At 42.8% G+C, this 20,338-nt stretch overlaps 1 protein-coding gene and 2 pseudogenes across 1 annotated transcript; 1 reads left to right on the top strand and 2 right to left on the bottom strand.

The window, feature by feature from the left end:
* LOC127762540 (calcineurin B-like protein 3) overlaps positions 1–6,586 on the bottom strand; it is a 34,419-nt pseudogene extending 27,833 nt beyond the window's left edge.
* LOC127764500 (uncharacterized) lies at positions 85–1,402 on the bottom strand (annotated as a pseudogene).
* Positions 6,587–8,580: 1,994 nt separating the features above from the next.
* Positions 8,581–12,260, top strand: LOC127761335 (uncharacterized). The gene is made up of 2 exons (XM_052285612.1): positions 8,581–8,773; positions 10,597–12,260. Exons 1-2 carry the CDS (start codon positions 8,615–8,617, stop codon positions 10,954–10,956), a joined length of 519 nt encoding a protein of 172 aa, XP_052141572.1. The 5' UTR covers positions 8,581–8,614; the 3' UTR covers positions 10,957–12,260.
* Positions 12,261–20,338: the final 8,078 nt, after the last annotated feature.

Here is a 20,338-nt window from a genome sequence, read left to right as displayed (position 1 = left end):
AACATCCCTAACGGCGTACAAGATTTTCTAAAGTGTATAAAAAATGCACAACATTAGGGTAGTTATTTAACTATATGGAACAACATTAGGGTAGTTATTTAACTATAATATGGAGTGATTTAATTTGAGGTGATCATCCATTAGAAATACCGTATCTGCTGGATGTTCTATATTTCTTGTTTGTGCTTTATTTGTATGACATCATCAAATTTTCATAGATGTCTTCTATCTATGTTGCTTTTTATAATTTAGTAAACGCCATGAGATAGTTTCATTACGATGCCATATTTGTCTTTTCGATGTCAGAATTTACCCCCCGTGATCAACAAAATTCCCCGTAGCAACGCACGGGCACCCTACTAGTGAAAAAAAAAATGTTTCGCTTCATTCTATTTTTTCACCTGTCTGTTCCATCGCGCGCCGCTCCTCCTCCTCCTCACCGAGCCGCCGCCGCCGCTCCTCCTCCTCGCCGAGCTGCCCCGCCGCCGCCACTCCTCGCCGAGCCACTCCTCCACTGCGGACAGCTCCTCTTCCTCACCGAGCCTCCGCCGCCGCTCCTCCTCCTCGCCGAACCGCTCCTCCACTGTGCGCCGCTCCTCTTCCTCACCGAGCCTCCGCCGCCGCTCCTCCTCCTCGCCGAGTTGCCGAGCCGCCGCTCCTCCTCCTCCTCGCCCGTTGCGGGGAAAGGGGAAAGGGGGAGACGGAGGTCGCGATGACGCCGCCGCCGCCGCGGGCGAGCTTTAGGACGAGGTACACGGTGGAGCGGGTGGCGAGGACGTCGAGGAGCCCCACCACGTGCGGGTGGCCATGCATGCGGCGGAGCGCGGCGACCTCCCGTTCCACGCACCTCCTCGCTGCGGCAGCCGCCTCGGGCGAGCGGCACGGGTGGTGGTGCGGCTGCTTGCGGATGGAGGTGAGGTGGTGGACGGCGGCGGCAACAGCGGCAGCGATGGCGTGGTCGAACTCCGAGCTCGGCACACAGCTGTAGTGGTCGGAGGCTAGGCGCCGTTCTTGATGTCGAGGCGGAGCAGGGTCAGCAGCTCCATGGCGCGGGCTCGTTGGCGGGGGAGGGGCACGCCGCAAGGAGCTTCCCGAGGCCCGCCGCGTCATCGTCGGTCGCCAGCTCAAGCAGCCTCGCCGAGACGGCCGCCTCGGCGGCGGCGGCGTGCAATCGGAGAAGGTGTTCGACGCTGCCCTCCCCTTCCGCGGCAGCGTTGGACGACGAGGAAGAGCGGCGGCATTGGACGACGATGTGCTCTGCGGCGGCGCCGGCAAGTTGAAGCCGAGCCTCTCGCGGCGGCGCCGGAGGTCGAGCAGCAGCTTCTGGGCGAAGTCGCTGGAAGTCGAGCAGCAGCCTCTCGCCAGTTTGGTGCCTGAAGAACAGAAAAAAGAAAAAAAATGTACAGTGTAGTTTTCCTCGAGTTGGTCAGTCAGTGTGTTCAGGCTCTCATTATCCTGACTCACCTTTGCCTTGTTCTGCTTCAATGAGTCTCCTACAGTGAGGTGAGGTGTCTCATACTCTCATCTCACCTCGGATGATGCATCCTGTTTAGTGGAAGATTGCCTTGGAAGTAACACATCACTCTGATCTGTTTGCATCCTCAGTTTCACCAGAATGCAAGCAAAGCAAGAAAGATTGTTTGCATTTGGAATCATCCTTGATGATGAGGCTTGTAGTAGTAGCTTTTTGATAAGGTTTGTATGAATCATTTATCTTTTGCTCTGTTTATATGGACCATATCACTTTGATAGATGAAAAACTAATATATTTTGATGAAAACCTTTGATGGATGAAAAACTTATAATTTTTTTCTTTCAAAATTAGCATTTTAAATACGAAATATTGAACAGATTAGGTTTTTACGAGTAATTTGCATATAAACGGTCCCACAGACCTTTAGGGGTATTACAGGTATTTCTTCTACAACATACAGTTTCACAGCTGTTCTAACTAAATAGGCTTCTGCTTTAGCCACAGCTGATTTTCCACAGCTGCTTTTCCACAGTCCACAGCTCACAGCAGCTTTTTTAAAAACCACAGCTCAACCAAACACACCCTTAATCTCTTCCGTCTAACTCCACCACATCCCCAATATATTTAGTCTAATATCACTTATGATGCATCTCTTTGCATTGCTTTTGTTGCAATTGCACGTGGCCAAAAAAGAGCAAGATCAGCTAGCATGGCAATAGGAGAAGGCATCCATTGGCAGCTTTGATGACCATCGATCCTCTTGGTAGTGCTATTGGTGGCTGCGCCGATGGCGCACGGGTAGGTGGCACAGCACCGAAGATGATCACTGCCAATCCTGATTCTGGACCAGCTGTGCCAGCAAGGAAAAAATGGCTGCCATGTGTTTGGTATTTTTTATAATCACAGATAAAATCCACAAGTGCATGGATATACCGATGTAGCACTTCCCCTATGGAGTATCCCAAGGGTATCGAATCCAAGGGAACGTGTGTGGTCAGATCTTTCTTCGGTTCATCCAAGGACACTAAGCAAATGATAGGCTAGGATAGAGAGGACTTAAGTGATCTCGAGGGCTGTCACCACCTCTACACCCACCTCAAACGTACTGTGGGATACGCAGCAATTACTGGATAACAATTACCTAAACACCACGTCTAAGCAATTACTATCTACCTTAGTGTTTATAACTCACCAAAGTAATCACTATATTTTAGTTGATTATAGTGAACAATAATCCCATATGCTACTTAGGAACTAACCAAGAGATAATTCTCACAAGACAAATCTAAATTACTCAAGAAGAATATTATATTGAATTCAGAGTAATAAACAGAATAAAAGAAATAGGAGAAGATTACCGACAACTCCGGAATTCTTCCGACTTCTTCTACTCTACTCTCTTCCTATTCTAGTATACAATATAGTATAATAGAGCCTCTTATAATTCAGTTCAAGCTTGGAAGTGTGTGTTGAAGTGAGTGAGATGATGTCCTTATATAGGGGTAGGTATGATGGTTGGTGAAGGGGAAATGTCCGAAGTGCCCTCCAACCGCCATCAGGGAGTGATCTGGAGCGTCCACGCCAAACCCCAACCTGAATGGCTGTGGTTCGGCCAAACCTGGGCTAGGCCCATCTGACCTGGTCTTCGGCCCATCTCTTCCCCTGATCCTCCTTTATCCATTTCTTGGCATTTTGGGCTGATTTACTGATGTTTTGATGAAGTTCACAACCCATCCTTGTATGGACACACAATTCTCCTCACTTTAGTCTAGATTTCCTCCCAACATCAGGGTTTATCACCTGCATATAAATATACACCAACACTGTGGAATATGTGAGATTTAAGCACCTATCACTATGTTGGATGTTTTATTATCCGAACTTTATGCAGATGTTGGTGGTATAAAATCGACATTTAACAGCCGCCAACACCATGATGACGGTGGTATGGTCCAGTCAAAAGGTACGATAAGGAAGAACCTTGACATTCACGTCGTCATCGACAGAGACTGGTGCACTAATTCGACCAGTGCATTTCCCGCCATGCCATCGCTGGAGTTAGCTAGAAAGGAGGAAACACAGGTCCGGGGTGGCAGCTATGTAGTTGTCGTCGATCAGCCACCACCAAGCTAGGCGCCTCTCATCTTGTGGCCAGTGTGATGCGAAGGTGGAGGCAGTTCGGCCGGTCTTTGTCAGGCACCATGCAGCGAGCGGCGTGCCATCGACAAGTTCTGGCCACAATTGCTTCTCCTCGAGGACGAATGCCGTGATCTAGTCCATGTTGTATGTGAGGCAACAAGAAATATGTCACCCCGTTAGAGACGATCACGTGCACCCATGTCCTGTCCTGATGGTGTGTGGTGGGCTTGGTGCCTCTACCTCCCTAGCTCCACCACGCACAGCGGTGGCCACCACTGAGGGTGAGGACCGTGCAGTCCTACGGCTCGTGCAACAGCAGCGTACGTGTTGTCGTGCTGATGCGCAACACATTGTGTTCTCTCGACTACGCAGCCCTACCGAGCGCGAACGAGTAGTTGGTGGGGTGGTCCTCATCATTGGGGACGAGGGAGACGCCATGTCAAGCACACAGAGCTACCGGTTGTTGCAGATGAGGAGAAAGATGTCGTCGCCATGCGAGCATGGCCACCTCATCAGGTTGCACCTCCCTGCGCACACCCGCTTAGTGACGTCGCCAGACACGCGTCACACGCCCATGAGGTAGATGTCTACTAGCTTGGTTGAGCTTGGCCTCCTTCAAAAAGACCCAAAATTAGAAAGCATGTCATTAGATGAAGGTTGAATAAATATTTGACGGCAATACCATGGTTTTAATAGTGGTATTATTTTAATATGGTAAATTTGCAATTGTGTGATTTTCAAAGACATCACGCAAAGGTGTGTTTTCATTGGCGTCACGTGGTAGGTATCACGAATATTAATGGTGTTTTTTTCGATACGGTAAATATGCAATGCCATTGATCAAATTGCTCCATATTTAACACCTGCTGCAATGCACGGGCATTTTGCTAGTGTACGAAAATAAACCAACCTCGTAGGGTTGCAGCAACTCATCACCAACCCGGCCATATCTGACAGCCACTGCGCTAGTATCGCCACCGCCATCTCGCGATTAATCAATCTCAGACGACTTGACTTGGTTTGGTTAAAGTACTCTCGGAAGATGAAGGTTTTTAGCTAGCTAGCTAGATTGACTCCGGTTTGGAGGATGAACACCGGCGGATTGGAGGTTTCCGGCGTGCGGAGGATCTGGTGCAAACTGTTATAATACCGTCCGTGAAACGAAGCAGCAGCAGTCAAAGACGGAATCCAAGCCACCCGATTGAAGCGCCACGATCGTCGATCGGGGCATGAATTGATCTCATCAACAAACTACCATGCGTGCGACTACTCCATCTGTTCCAAAATAAACCAAGCTCGTACATCGATGTAACACAGTCTAATATTATGAATGCAATATGGATATGAAGCATATCCTAATTGTGTTGAAGCAAGTGTGTGGGCCGACATACGCGTCGATTGTGTTGGGGAGTTCGTGTCCGTATAATATTCCTAGCTAAGCTATCACGTGATGATGATTATTAATAATAACTTGTAGAGCATATCCTGATTGTGATGATGTTCTTTGGTTAAGGTTGATCATTTCCTTCTGAAGTCATTAGACATGGACTTTGAACAAGTATCAACTTACAATTAATCCTGTCCTCAATGGGAGCATCAGATGGAAGATGGATAAAGCTACTACAAACTCTTTAAATCCAAGAGCTTATTCATGCTTCACGTTAAATAAATCGAATACCTACAAAGCAAAACGGCAAAAATACAAGACAAAAAAGCAGCTAGTCTGCTGCTTTGTCCTTACATACATGTTGACAATATCATATGTGTCCGTTTTAGCGGATTGAAGGCAAAGATTCCTCGTTTCCCACGTGCAAAATTTCCATACCACTAAAGGTGTATTTTTTTTACAAAGAAAAATATATCCAAAAGTTGTTTTAAAAAGTCATATTAATCCATTTTTCAAGTTTACAATAATTAATATTTAATTGATCGTACATTAATGGTTCACCTCATTTTACGTATCTTGTCAATCTTCTTCAATTATCTCCTCTGAAACACTAGTACTGAATCGTGTGTCCTAAGTCCTAACTGTAAATAAATCCTATGATATATCAGCACTTTAGACCATTTTAGATTAGGATATGTGGCATACTAAAGAGCTGGTTTATTTACAAGAGGGCGAAAGTGCAAAAATCATCTGCTTTATTTAGGTGAATTAAGAGAGAAAGAAAAAGCTCATCAAAGCATGCAAGTGTATACATACCTTATCAGCAAACAGGGTGCCTCCTTTTTCAGGACCAAATACTCTCAAGTTGAACTCTTCCTGCAAATTAAATTGAAACATTATTAGTTAAGACGGTGACGTAAAAAGACCGAAATAATGGAGAAATACTAGGAATGTATTTGGTGTTTCTTCAAAACTTTAGGCAGCTTCAACTTTGGACCCATGTAATCAGTTTGGCTAGAAATCAAAGACTAATTATTCATTGGTAACATGAAGAAATAATCATTGAACGGCCGAGGCTTCATAATTGATTGGGATTAGTGAGCCATCGCATGCAGCGAGTAAACAATGACATGATTCATTCATATGTGTTTAATTTCCGTTTGATGTGTACCATCATCAAGGGCGAACAAATGCATGCATGCATGCATGCTTCAAGGTATGTGTAAACCAAATAATAATTCTACTAATCAATATGCATTTGTAACCTAGTTAAACATGATGAACACACGCGGCGTACCATGTTGATCTTGCCATCTTCGATGACGGCACCATCGATCCTCTTGAAAAGCTCATACAAGGCTTCAATCTCGTTGACGATATCTGCAAAAAGAAAGAAACAAAAGTAATAAAACAATAATTCCACTAATCTAGTACAACATGTTTGTATCTAATCTACTTGGATCTAACAAAATAATAATTGGTGGATGCTTACATATGGTTTGGGCGGCGAGAGCTTCCGGGTTTCCAGCGCCGTCATTGGTGACGTTAGGGATAGGGTCACAACAGCTCATCACCAACGCGGCCATGTCCGACAGCCACCGCGCTAGTATGGCAGCTGCCAACTCGTGCTTAATTAATCTCAAACGGCTTGACTTGGTTTGGTTGAAGTACTCTCGGAAGATGAAGGTATTAGCTAGATTGACTCCGGTTTGGAGGATGAGCACACGGTGGATCGAAGGTTTCCGGCGGGCAGAGGATCTAGTGCAAATGGTTATAATACCGGGCACACGACCGTGAATTGAAGCAAGCAGCGGTCAAAGACGGATTCCAAGCTGCCCGATTGAAGCGCCTCGATCGATCGATCTCACCGCGTGAATTGATCTCTTCAACAAACTACCTTGCGTGCGACTACTCCCTTGTACGAAAATAAACCAACCTCGTACATCGATGTGATACATCCTAATAATACTATGAATCTGGATATGAAGTATACCAAGATTGTGTTGAAGTATGTGTGTGGACCGACATACACGCCGATGGTGTTGGGGAGTTCATGTCCGTATAATGTTCTTAGCTAATCTATCATGTGATGATGATTGTAAATAATAACTCGTAGAGCATGTTCCACACTACTTTCATCAATCCAACAATTTCGTGTTTTTTTAAGTTAAATAACATCAGCCTTCAACTTTAGTGCTAAACTTATTTTCAAAATCCCAGGTTCTTTCTCCTTAAATATTGCTCTCCCACCACATGATATAGGAGTTTGTTTCACAACCACGATCGCCGAATGCCACCCTCCAGCAAATACCAAGCACGCAGAGTTCGCAACCAAAATATTTGGCAGTTGCGAGGTGAGCGTAACTCAACTGGTTATGTTCCTTGTGCTGATACCAGCCCACCTAGATTCAAGTATTTACGGCTAATTAGGAAGGTAACCCACGCATTCGCGCAGGAATGTACCATACGTAGGATGAATTTAAGAAACTTATAAGAGCGGTATACCAGCGAAATAATACCTGCAACGTTTCAAAATTGTGATTTTCAATTAATTTTGTTTGTCGGCATTGCATGACGAATTTAATTGTTATTTATAAAGATGATGATTTTTAGCTAGCTAGATTGACTCGGGTTTAGAGGATGAACACCGGCGGACCGGAGATTTCTAGCGGGCGGAGGATCTGGTGCAAACGGTTATAATACCGTCCACAAATCGAAGCAGCTAGAGTCAAAGACGAAATCCAAGTCACCCGATTGAAGCGCCTCGATCATCGATCGGGGCATGAATTGATCTCATCAACAAACTACCCTGCGTGCGACTACTCCCTAAGCACGTACATTGATGTGACACAATCTAATATAATATGAATGTAATCTGGATATGAAGCATATCCTGATTGTGTTGAAGCACGTGTGTGGGCCGACGTACATGCCGATTATGTTGGGGGGAGTTCGTATCCGTATAATGTTCCTAGCTAAGCTATCACGTGATGATGATTGTAAATAATAACTCAGAGTATATCCTATACTACTTTCGTCAATCCCATAATTTTGTGTTTTTATGTAAATAAAAAAATCAGCCTCCAACATTAGCCCTAAACTTATTTTCAAAACTTATCGCTTCTTTCTCCTTAAATCTCTCTTCTACCGCATGATATAGCAATTTATTTCACAATCACGATCACCAAATGCCAAGCATGGAAAGCAATGAGCCCACCGTAACTTCCTCAATCTCATGATATGCTAACCAATTCTTCGTACCCGTCGATAGCTGAGATGTCCATGGTAACCATATTCTTTCAGAGATACTTATAAGAATATGGTGTGTGTTCATGTGGGTGTGTGTACGTGTAATCTATAAGCAGGTGCGTTTGTAATGTGTTTCTAAACAAGTCAAAATATTCAAGGTTCCCGGACCATATACACATGATGGGCCACGCACGGAGGAGAACAAGTAGCCATCAACCTGGGCCGGCCCAACAATGGCGCCGCCGGCCGCCACTCTCCTCCTCCCTTCTCCCCATTCTTCGCTTCTTTATTTATAGCGTCCTCACCACCAATCCCTTCCTCCGCCCTATTCCTCTCTCTCTCTCTCTCTCTCTCTCGCACAGATCATGAACGGCGTCGAGGTGGTGGGAGAGGGCCGCGGCGGCCGCGACGCCGAGGCGGCGGCGACGGTGGGGCTGGAGGAGCTGCGGAGGAGGATGGCGGACTTCGCCAGGGAGAGGGATTGGGAGCAGTTCCACTCCCCAAGGAACCTCCTCCTCGCCCTGGTTCGTCTTCTCCCCTCCTCACCCTCCCCATTTTTCTTTCCCAAATTCATTCCTCTATTTGATTTTCTCATTTTACATTCACTCCGATTTTCGGAGGGTTTCTTGGCTTCTTGGTCCAAGAAAAGAAAAGAAAAAAAAAAAGAAGACCAAACTTGAGAGAATGAATTGCACGTACTAGTCCATCCATCCTTTTCAGGTTGGTTTCTGTACTGGAATTGCAAAGGTTGAATGGTTGATGGCGCCTTTCTCTTTTGGGACCAACTGTATACAAGTAGTAGTACTCCATCATGGATTTATGGTATTTCGACTTTGACATGCACGAGGGTGAAATGGGGATAGATAGATAGGTATAGAGAGTGGCTGACTGGCTGTATACAAAAAGGCAGTGTTCCAAGAAGTCTTTAATCGTGCGATATGATTATATAAAACTGTCATCTCACACAGTGGGTGATGAATTGATGAACTGATGATCGGATGGATGTTTATATGCGGGTAAAAGGTAGATTACGCTCTGTTGCGAGTAATAGTTTTGATCTGTTCATAGTGGAGTACCGGATTATTACATTAATTACTTCGTTTTATATGCTACAAATGTACCGCTGTAATACTGTGTCAGCCGGTTTATGGATGAGCGAGTGCTATTGGCGTAATCGGCCTGGCTCTGAACCAATGTGCCTAAGGCAAGGGACTTTGCCTACATATTTACTGTTATGCTTGCGTAATCATGTTTGCTCTAAAATATCATTGTTTGAAGCTTATATGGCTGTGATCTTTACTGAATGATTTGATGTAAACCACCTATTCTAATTGGATATGGCATTTGCCTACATCATATTGTGTTGAAAAGGGCATTGTACAGTTATTAGTTTTAGATCTCAAGGTTTATCAGAGTAATGTATTCTTACTACGATTGTATCAGGGTAAAGGCCAACTAGAAATAGGTATGTCGAGGGCATCATATAACACTAAAGTTTAGATGTTGATTTCGAGAGGCTAATTTGAACAAACTCTTTTCTGCTTTACTGAACAGAAAGGAGCTTTATGATCCCCTTGTCTGTGAGATGTCTCATGACAGTCTAAGTGATGTTAACTTGACAGTAAACATTGGCATTGTGTCCTTTTGTCTGCCTCGCTGTTTGGGGACTATATGCAGTGTTTGGGTTTAATTAACCTTTTGTCTACCTCGCTGTTTGTGGTATCTAGAATTTTCTGAATGCAATTTTCTTATCTAAATGTTCTATCTAGTCAAGGACTCAAGGGCTTTTGTTTTGTTCTAAGTAAAATTGGAATAAAAATAATATCATAGAACAACTTATGCTTACCCCTACGTTCAAACCAACATAATCCACTCACCAACCATTTCCTGACAAAGGTATATGTGCAGTAGTACAACAGTGGAAGAAAAACAAAAATTCTTTAATCCTGACCACATTGAACACTGCCAAATACACATGTTGCAATGCAATGTATCCTATTTTGGCCTTTGCACTGTTAGGTTATCCATATCAATAGTTTGCATGAGTTGGACTTAAGCAGGATCCCACTCACGTCACCTCACCCTGTCCACAATGTGCTCTTCTGCATTGTGGTGGGGGCTATCTCAAAAGGCCTACTAGAGCAGAATCCCTTTTTTTTCCAAGTGTTGCCCACAGCCCACACCTAGGAGATGCCCATAAGAGAACAATTGTGGGAACTATAAGCTCGGCATCTAGCTCAATCCATGACCCTAGCCAAGTTGGCAGCCAGCACAACAATCTTTTTCTCATCCAGTTATCTTCTGTAATTTGTGTATAATCTGTGGCTGGTTCTTGTGCGCTGTGCAGGTAGGGGAGGTAGGAGAGCTCTCTGAGATATTCCAGTGGAAAGGGGAGGTGCCCAAGGGGCTCCCCGGCTGGGACGAGGCGGAGAAGGTGCACTTGGGGGAGGAGCTGGCCGATGTGCTCCTCTACCTCGTCAGGCTGTCGGACATGTGCGGAGTCGATCTTGGCAGCGCTGCTCTACGCAAGCTGGAGATCAATGCACGCAAGTACCCAGCAAGCCAGTGCAAGGGCTCATCCAAGAAGCATACCTACTACAGCTCCAGATGCAATGTCAGTGGTAACAGCAACGGCACCAACCATCTCACCTCTAACGAGGAGCATGACAACAACACCAGCAGCAACAACGACAACAATGGAGTCTAAGACTTATAGAGCAGCTTGGATGGTAGCTTGGCTGGTTCTTGCGTTTAGTGATCCTCGCTAATTATGTGCCGATACAGGGATTAGGCATTGATCTCTTTTGGTGGTAAAGAATCAAGTTTATCTAGTTGTGTTTGATTAGCTGTCCTCTTTAATTAGATGCCTAGAGAGTCAAGTGTTGGTCCAGCTACATAGCTAATGAAATGGTATCCAGCTTCTGCTTATCTAGCTCCAGTACCCAGTTGCATGCATATGCTGCAGCACTGGTGTGCATTTACTTGCATTTGCTGCCACACTGCTTTCTGCCAGGAGCACAGGACCAAGTCAAAAGTGTGGTCTCACTTGCCTCCACTTTGTCATTGCTGAGCTCTTGAACAGCTTGATGAGGCTTCAATTGGTGAATAGCATTCAAGTCCTTCTGTTGGTAGTAGCAGTACAATTGAAAGAAGAGAAAAAAAAACATCATGCAAATCTTTACTTGCTGCTCTCTGACAAGTGGACCTGGCACACTCAGGATGAAATTCAGGAAGCTTGCATTTTTGTCGGCAACTGTTGGTAAAGATTTTGTAGAAAATCTTTTCCTGCCTGCACATCCTATCTGTTTTGTGTTGATCAGGATTCTGATCAGCTCAGTGAAATTTACTTGGAGCTGAGCTGGGGGACCAGTGGGCTGGATGGATGGCTAGGCAGTGTGAGGGACTATTCTCATGTCTTGAATTGTGTCAGCTTCTCTGACTCTTTGCAGGTCCTGGGATTATGAACAGAAAAAAGTAAGGACTTTGATGGAGTAGATGACATACCGTCCTCTTTGTACCTGCTCAATTGTATGTCCTTATCCATGCAGGAACTCTGTTGCTTTGCTGCTCTAGGTTGCGCACATAAATGATGTGCATAGTTTGATGGGCCATTCATCTCTGTAGTACTATGTTCAAATTTTGAGATTTGGAGAGTCTAATAACTTTGGAGTGTTCCCTTCAAATTTTGAGATTTGGAGGGTATGGACTGCTCTGGTGGGATATGGTTAGATTCATCATATTTCTTAGAGCAGGCTGTTGATTCTTGGAAAAAAGGGAGCAAGCTGTTCCTTAACTTCAGTAATGATGCATGTTTGTGGTTCTGTGTGAAGCTTACTGGTATAGACCAATAGTCCAAAGCAATTGTCTATTGTACAATCTTTTTTGGTTCTTTCTGGTAGTTCTGGTACAACATGGCAAACTTGCTGACAATACTGCTGTAACCTGATGACAGTTTGTCTGCCTCCAATGGACCTTCTGTTACACTATCGTGGCTCATTATAATTAGATTTCGCCCATTCTTTTGGTGTAAATTTCATGATAATTCTGCCAGTCATCGGGTATAAAGTGCAAAACTCTGCACCCGGATAGTGTACAATAGTTTACACCAAACCCTAACTCCGGATACATCAGTGCCCTGACTGAATCTCGTTAACAAATATCGTGTCTTAGATCCGTCGTCTGTTTGGATCTTGGATCTTCCATGGTATTCTTTGGTGTTTGGCTTCCGTGATCAATATTATGTTAGTTTTATAATAAATGGTCGAGATTTTGTTTGTTGACTCGGTGCAGTGGTCGGAGGTTTGTGGCAGTTGTGTGACCGTGATAACCCTGCCTAGCTTTATTGGTGGAGGCGACGGCGACACTTTTGGGTGTCATTATCCTTCATGGAGGCGGCATCGTTGTGTTTCTACACGGGCGGTAGCAGCGTGCCGGGTCGTGTTCTTGTAGGCGTCGACTTGGGGGTAAAAAGGGTCCGAATCGGTAGCATATCTTCGAAAAAGACACTCAATTGGCCGGTATTTAACCATATTTATTATTTAAACTATTTAGTATCGATATTAATACGATGCAGAAAAAAATTTGAAAAAAACAAAATTTAAAAATAGCTAAAATAGTCCGATCAGAAACGGTACGCCTTATACGAAAATAGCGCTCAGTCGATCAGAAATTTCCGGGACCATTTTCACCCATAGGCGTTGTCATTTATTTATTGTGTTTTAGCTGCAGAATACATGAATGATTGCATGCTATAGAGCCTCATCGGTTGCCCATCTTCTCTAATAAGCCAAAACGGCTTATTAGGGAATAGAAATTAATTTACAGGTAAAACTTTTATATATTTACTAGGTGAAACCTCGCACGTTGCTATGCGATTTCAGTATGATAACAATAAGTAAAAATAATGTGTAAAATAGCTAAACAATATAAACTTACATAAGCATTAAAATCAATTGATGTGATATAAGATTAAAGAAGAGAGAAATAACATTAACCAAGTGAGAATGAACTTACATAGGTACATAAAATATTATAAAAAAAAGAAGATATATATTGAAATATTATGTGAATTGTGGGCTGATGATTTAACATACTTTCATTTAAAAAGCTCTAAAATGAAATAAATTTTAAATTATAGATAACATAGCATGTTTGCATGATATTAAATGTATTGATTGTTTGTGGATGATGATGTGGCATCTTTGCATGTTAAGCTTTAGGAGTTAGTGGGTTATAACTTTATAGTAAGATAGGATTCGTAGCGACTTAAAAGCTATCGCTAAAAAGAAATTGCGTTGAAAATTCTTAAAATCAACTCTAAAATTAAGTTTAAAAATTTAAATTTTGGCTTTTGCCTTGACTTATTAGGCCAACAGATGGGGCTCATATATTATAGAAATGATGAATATATATATTGAAAACTTGAAATAATATGAGGATGATTGACATGATTTGATATGCTTGGAGTAATAAATTATAGATAATGTGTCATGGTTGTATGTTGAGTTTTAGCTGTAACGGGTACCGACTATATATATAGAAGGTATAGATAGGTCGATGTCGGCGAGGGCTTGCAAGAGTTCGAACTGCTTCTGAAGATTGTCTTAATGCAGTTTTTGTGCGGCAACACTCCTTAGGCCGATTATGACATACGATGCTGACATCAAAGTTTCAAATGAGGTCTGCTGGATTGTCCTTACATAAGAAAGTTTGAAGCATGAACGAAGATTTGAAGCTTAGTCTTGTCTTTTTTATATATATATATTTTGTAATATTTGGTTGTGTATATCCACGTTTGGATATTGAGGCCGAATTTCTATCGATTGTCTTAAAAATCAAGGTACATAACTAATACATATCTTTTGCCTCTACGTACTCTGAAAAGCGGCCTCCAAACACAAAACCAGGACGGTGCATGAGGCCCTTGCCCTTAACCCTGGATCCGGTATATCGACCTTCTAAGTACACAGAGGCAGACCACCGCACCAGTACATTTGTCTATGGACCACGATTCAACGTGTTGGCCCTCTAACCGACCAGAAGAACTCCATCGTCTAGAAGCTGACGGCCAATGCTGCCTACTCTTTTAGTTCGGCGTATAGGCTATAGTTTCTAGGAGCCTACTCTTTCTACAACATACTCTTTCAAGAACGATTTACAACCAGACAATTTGGAAGTGTTGAGCTCCTCCAAAATGCAAGTTCTTCTCCTAGCTCACCATCGAAAACAGTGTCTGGACGACAGATCGGCTACAAAAGAGAGGTTGAGCCAATCAACATCTTTTGCCCCCTTTGCCGCATAGTGACAGAGATAGCTTTACACCTGCTAGCAAATTGTAGGCTGTCTAGAAGAATCTGGGCTGAAATACAACGATCGAAAGGAACCGACCTCTGGTTGCAAGGGTGGGACAGATGTGCGACAGTTGAAGAATGGTGGTACAAAATCTCGCGCACGACGAACTGCTCAAGGAAAGCCCTCAAGTCGATGATCATCCTGATCGCCTGGGAATTATGGTGTGAACGAAATGTCAAAATCTTCAGGCATGTTGCCTCCACTCCTGCCACCATCATCGCCAAGATCACAGCTGGGGCGTTAAAAATCACAAAGTTAATCCCTGCATGAGAGTAGTGTCTTGCTATCTTATTTTACGGGCCCATTGGTCTCGTGCCCTGTAAATACTCTGAGATTTTATTCATGCTCTATCAATATAAAAGTGGCAAAGCTTTTGCCCCCTTTTAAAAAATATATACTCTGAAAATTTTTCTTTTTAAGACCCACTGAAGCATATGCAACCTTATCTCGCAAAGAATGTTGGCGAACAAAAAACAGGATGATTTGTATGCTGTTGGAAAGTAGGATCAATACAATGAATAATGCGTGAATTTTCAGCCAGGTCACACCAACGACAGGAGATTTTGATCGAATTCAGTAGGCTGGCCATCAATGCTAGTATGAAACCAGTATCTTGTCAGTATTATTGGCGGAAAATGATCACTTGCAAATCATGACGGCTTTGAAAGGAGGTTTTGATGTATATAGCTTCACCAATCACCATCCAAATTGAGTCATTTTCGACGCCAAGGTGCCTTCCTTTAATTTAAGGAAAAGAAAAACTACTGTCACATGTCATTCTTGTTTTTATTAAGGGAGAGACCCCGACACACATATCTTACACGAGTAACATAAATGCAAAAATTTTTAGTACTTGCTCCTTTTTTAAAAAAATAACTAACACTAAGCACTATTTATTTTGAAACTTTTTTTTTGACTGAAATTTATTTTGAAACTTTGACCCACTCATCTTTTTTTAAAAAAAATATATAAATACTAAAAGGAGTACCATAGTATCATATTACATGTTAAATATAACTATATTACATCTTAAATATAAATACTTTTGTTCATCGTAATTAATAGCCCAAATCAAAATAGTGATAGTCAATAATATCAGTTATTTAAAAACGGAACGAGTATTTGTTAAAGATCTTTTGTTCTTTTGGTTTCGGAACGAGTATTTGTTAAAGATTTTTTGTTCTTTTGGTTTCTGTGATAAAAGAGCCATCAAAGAACTCATATTACGCCTAGATTTCTTGAGAGACATCATGATAAGTTGGCTATTACAACGGTGTTTATTAGTGGTCTCTTTCTATTGCCATGCATGCAAGTAAATTTGATGACATGAAAGAAAGAGAAAGGAGTATGGTTGTTATGCATGACAACAGCTCAGAGTCGACTCTTAGCATTTATTAGAGCAAATTTTGTTGCATGGTGGCGAAAGAAAGGAAAGAAAAGTAAGAAAAAATATTCTGATACATTAATTATTAGAGACCATATTGTCTCTAACTGTTGTAGGATTCTAGTCTCTAGATAACGTAGAACTCATATCTAACTTTATCTTTGTACATGCCCTAAGAGCGGTACTCGGTGGAGCGAACAGGTAGGGTGGATTGCCTCGGTGGGGATTTTTTTTTTCCGGCTCATCTTTTCGCCTATATTTATGTTTATAAGCTAAATTTAAAGTTTTTTCACCTTAAATTTGGAGCTTATTTTAGGCGGTTTTTTATCGTAGTTTATTTTCAGCTTTCACTTTATCGCTGAGAACATGTATATAAAAATTTATTTACAAATTTTTTTTTTTTTTGCAAATATGTAGTTTGGCTCTCTATGGATTTGTGTGTCTCCGTGCTAGAGAGGACTGGACCCTCGGATCTCTCCCTCAGCATGTGTATGGGACATGTGTCATGTGTGTGCTGTGGAGTGATTCGTGTTGTTCATTCAGTATTGTACTCTCCTAGAGAAATACTATCTGATTCGCAACTTTGGAAAAAGGGATTTGAAGTTTAGAGGAGTAAATTGGTGGTGAGATTAACCCGAAATTTTAATTTTTAGTTTCAGTCCCTCCTTTTACAGGAGTAGTTATGGGAATCGATAGGGGCTAGACTTGAAGTGACGACTATTCAGAGTTGTCTAGACATCGTAAAGGTGAATTCCATCCCAATTCCTAACTCGACACATGTTAAAAAGCAGGAAGTTCTCTCCTGAATTGAATTCCCCGTCACACCAAAAGTCCTAAATGCTCTAATTCTTGGATTAAATAGGCTTGGCCTAATTTATTCTCAATAAATTCCATTAACCTATAATTAATACTATGGGAATTAATACCACCTTAAAAAATTAAGTGGAGAGATATCAACTTAAATAAGGAGCTATTAGAGAGTCCTTTTGACTGGTTGAGATAGTGGCGCGATTGCCACACGCGCGCGTCGAGCCAGGCCAAGGCGGGCGGCGGATTAATTATGTTTTTTTGCTCTCAATTGTGCTTGATCACCTGCTGCAACGGACGGGCTATTACCTTAGTGGTTCTCTGTTCTCAGACGGGCCATTACCTTAGTAGTTCTCTGTTCCTGTTTCTGCACTTGATGACCTGCGCGCACGGGTGCTCGGAATGAGTCTGTTTGCTTGCGTAGTCTCTCATTATTTTGCAACGGACGGACCATTATCTTAGTAGTTCTCTGTTCCTGTTCCTGCGCTTGATCACCTGCGTGCACGGGTGCTCGGAATGAGTCCGTCTGCTTGCGTAGTCTCTCATTATTTTGCAACGGACGGGCCATTACCCTAGTGGTTCTCTGTTCCTGCGCTAGGCCATTACCTTAGTGGTTCTCTGTTCCTGTTCATGTGCTTGATCACCTGCGTGCCCGGGTGCTCGGAATGAGCAGGCCCATTACCTTAGTGGTTCTCTGTTCCTGCGCTAGGCCATTACCTTAGTGGTTCTCTGTTCCTGGTCCTACGCTTGATCACCCATGTGCACGGGTGCTCGGAATGAGCAAGCCTCCATAACTCCGTCTGCTTGCGTATCTGCACAGATAGGTGGGCGATCAAGGTTTTGCTAGCTTCTACAGTCCCTGGTTTTGATCACCTGCGTGCACGGGTGCTTGGAATGAGCAGGCCTCCGAAACTTCATTTGCTTATGTACCTGCACAGGTAGGCGGGCACGGGTGCTCGAAATGAGCAGGCCTCCGAAACTCCGTCTGCTTGCGTACTTGTACAGATAGGCTGGCGATCAAGGTTTTGGTGAGCGTCTCGGCACGACTGCTCCTGTTCTGCTTTGACTACGTTGCATCCTCTTCATCAGATTCTCCTTCCTCTCCAATGTTATGTCGACTATCAACACCAACATCAACACCTGCATCGGCACTGGAGAAGGCAAGAACGGCAACACCGACGGAGGCAACCATACCAATAATGCCTCATATAATACTGGACCTTTCTCTGGGTACTTCGATACTTTCATCTTCGTTTTAAACATGTTGCTAGATGTTTTAGTCCCAAGTATCTTTATGTTTATCACCATGCTATCCTTAGGATCACCATCCTATGTGAATATTGTTGATGTTTATGCTTATATTGTTAAAAGCATGCTCATGTTTAACATCAACACTAGATCATTCAACTATATACATGTCATCTGTACTATCTTAATTTTCTGGATTAAAATATGCCAATTTAAATTTCCCATACTAATAAAACAACGGAATTAATAACCTTGCCCCTCTTCCATCCCTCGTATAAACTCCCCCAACCAAACGTATGCATCATCAACAAATTGATCGATTCAACATTTAGTCTAAGCATGGTTTTCGATTAATTACGCACCAGTTCATTAGCATCTAAAATTTTTGTATTTCTTTCTTCTGCCAGGCGCCATGGGACCCAAAATATTTGATCCAAAATTTGGACCTCTAAGCATGCACAGAAAGATAGATTGTCTTTCTGTGCATGCCATATCCAGCTGGTAAGAAAGGCAATGCATTTGGGATAGGGGACATGCTGGGCCCTCTTGTGTGTTTGCTGCCAAGAGCTGTGAATCCATGGAGTGGCCATATCTAGAGCTAGAACGATGGAGGTGATGTGAGGGCATTTGGGAGACATAAGTGGCCCTGGGGTTATCCACCAACTTATCTGCTCTCTTCTGCTCAAGGGGACCTGATCATTGCATGTCATATCGGTTCGATCTCAGTTTAGATCTCTCCCGCTTCTCATCTACTGTTCCATTTTAAGTTCACTTGTGGTTTTTCGTGTTCAACGTTTGTCATCCGTCTTCTTTAAAAATTTTATTTAAAAAATTAAAATAAATAAGTTACATATAAAGTACTATTTATGCTTTATCATCTAACAGCGATAAAAATACTAATACCTAAATTTTTCAAATAAGACGGACGGTCAAACGTTGGAGATGAAAAACCACAACTGTACTTAAAATGAGATGGAGGGAGTACTATGGAGTAGACCGTGGATTATTGGGGATTTGACACCATAGTAGGCCGTGTTTTGTTGGGGATTTGACACCATCTGCGTCATTGTCGTGCGTAGTATAATGTGAGATTTTGTAGGCCATGTGTTCAAGCAGTTCTCATGTCTTACGACGGGGTTGCAGATAATGTACAATATCTTTATTACTTTCTCTTGTCTTTAGTTTTTAACGCAATTGATTTCTAACTATTCATTTTATTTAAAAAATTAATAATAAAATAAATTATAATAAAACAAATGATAATTTCTTAACTTTTAATAAGATAAATGATTCTTAACACACACCAAAAAAGTTGAGGCTAAGAGCAAATCTGTAACCTCACTAAAATTCTATTGAAAATAGACGGTGTCTATATATGATAGTATCATTATGAATGGTATGGTAAATAGCTAAAGGGGATAAACTTTACGGTATTACTGGTGTACATAAGATACTGCTGCTTTCAATCAAAGACCAATATCAGAGACCAACTTGGCCAACAGAATGAAAACTCAATTGCTTATTTGAGGAAAAAGTATATTTTGTAGTCTTAACTTTCATGATTGTCTGAAAAGCAGCCCTTAAGTTTAAAATCAAGAGCGCATTATTGAAACCATGTGGATTTCAATCTTGTCCTAGATTTACATTGGTTTTCATTAGTTGAAGATGTTACCAAAGGATGAAAAAGTTTTTAAATTTTAAAAATTAGTCAAGGAGTTAAAAGTATTCTAGAAAAAATCCCCCTCCCTAGTCAAGACCTTATTCATACAAAGATAAATTTTGTACGACAGAAATAAGATATAATTGGCACACAAAATCATGTGTGACAGAGGAATTTTCAAAAATTTTCAGCGACCAACTTGCTCCTTCCACCTTCTCCTACCCCATCTTGACCTCGCATCACCAACTCTCCCCAGGTGGGCGGTGGACGACGGGGAGAAGGGAAGCGGCAGCAACGCATCACCGAGCTAGACCAACCACCGAACAAAAAGGTGGTGGGCTGCGAGCTTCCGCGGTGGACCACCGGGCCTCGGACTCCCGTCACACCTCCGATTCCCCATCTTTCCATCGTGACGAGCGATGGGGAGAAGGCCGGCGGGAGAGGAGCTAGGCGGCGACAGGTGGGAAGGACGGCTGGCGGTGGATTGGAAGGTGACGAGTGGCGGGCTTCCACGGTGGACCACCTCCTGAGCTTTCTGCCAGGCTGCCACTTAGGTTCCCCATCTCTCCTACGTGGTAGCCGATAGAGAGAAGGCCGATGGCCAACGGGAGAGGAGTTAGGTGGCGGCAGGCGATGTGA

Source organism: Oryza glaberrima, chromosome 2 (assembly GCF_000147395.1).
Source record: "Oryza glaberrima chromosome 2, OglaRS2, whole genome shotgun sequence".
Taxonomy (NCBI): Eukaryota; Viridiplantae; Streptophyta; class Magnoliopsida; order Poales; family Poaceae; genus Oryza; species Oryza glaberrima.
The sequence above is the reverse complement of the archived record's forward strand: the minus strand, read 5'-3'. Positions and strand labels throughout refer to the sequence as shown.

Excerpts from the sequence above, each read along its gene's own strand:
- LOC127761335 (XM_052285612.1), top strand. The coding sequence starts at position 8,615 with ATGAACGGCGTCGAGGTGGTGGGAGAGGGCCGCGGCGGCCGCGACGCC. Across the intron at positions 8,774-10,596 it reads GGAACCTCCTCCTCGCCCTG|GTAGGGGAGGTAGGAGAGCT; the intron begins GTTCGTCTTCTC and ends TGCGCTGTGCAG.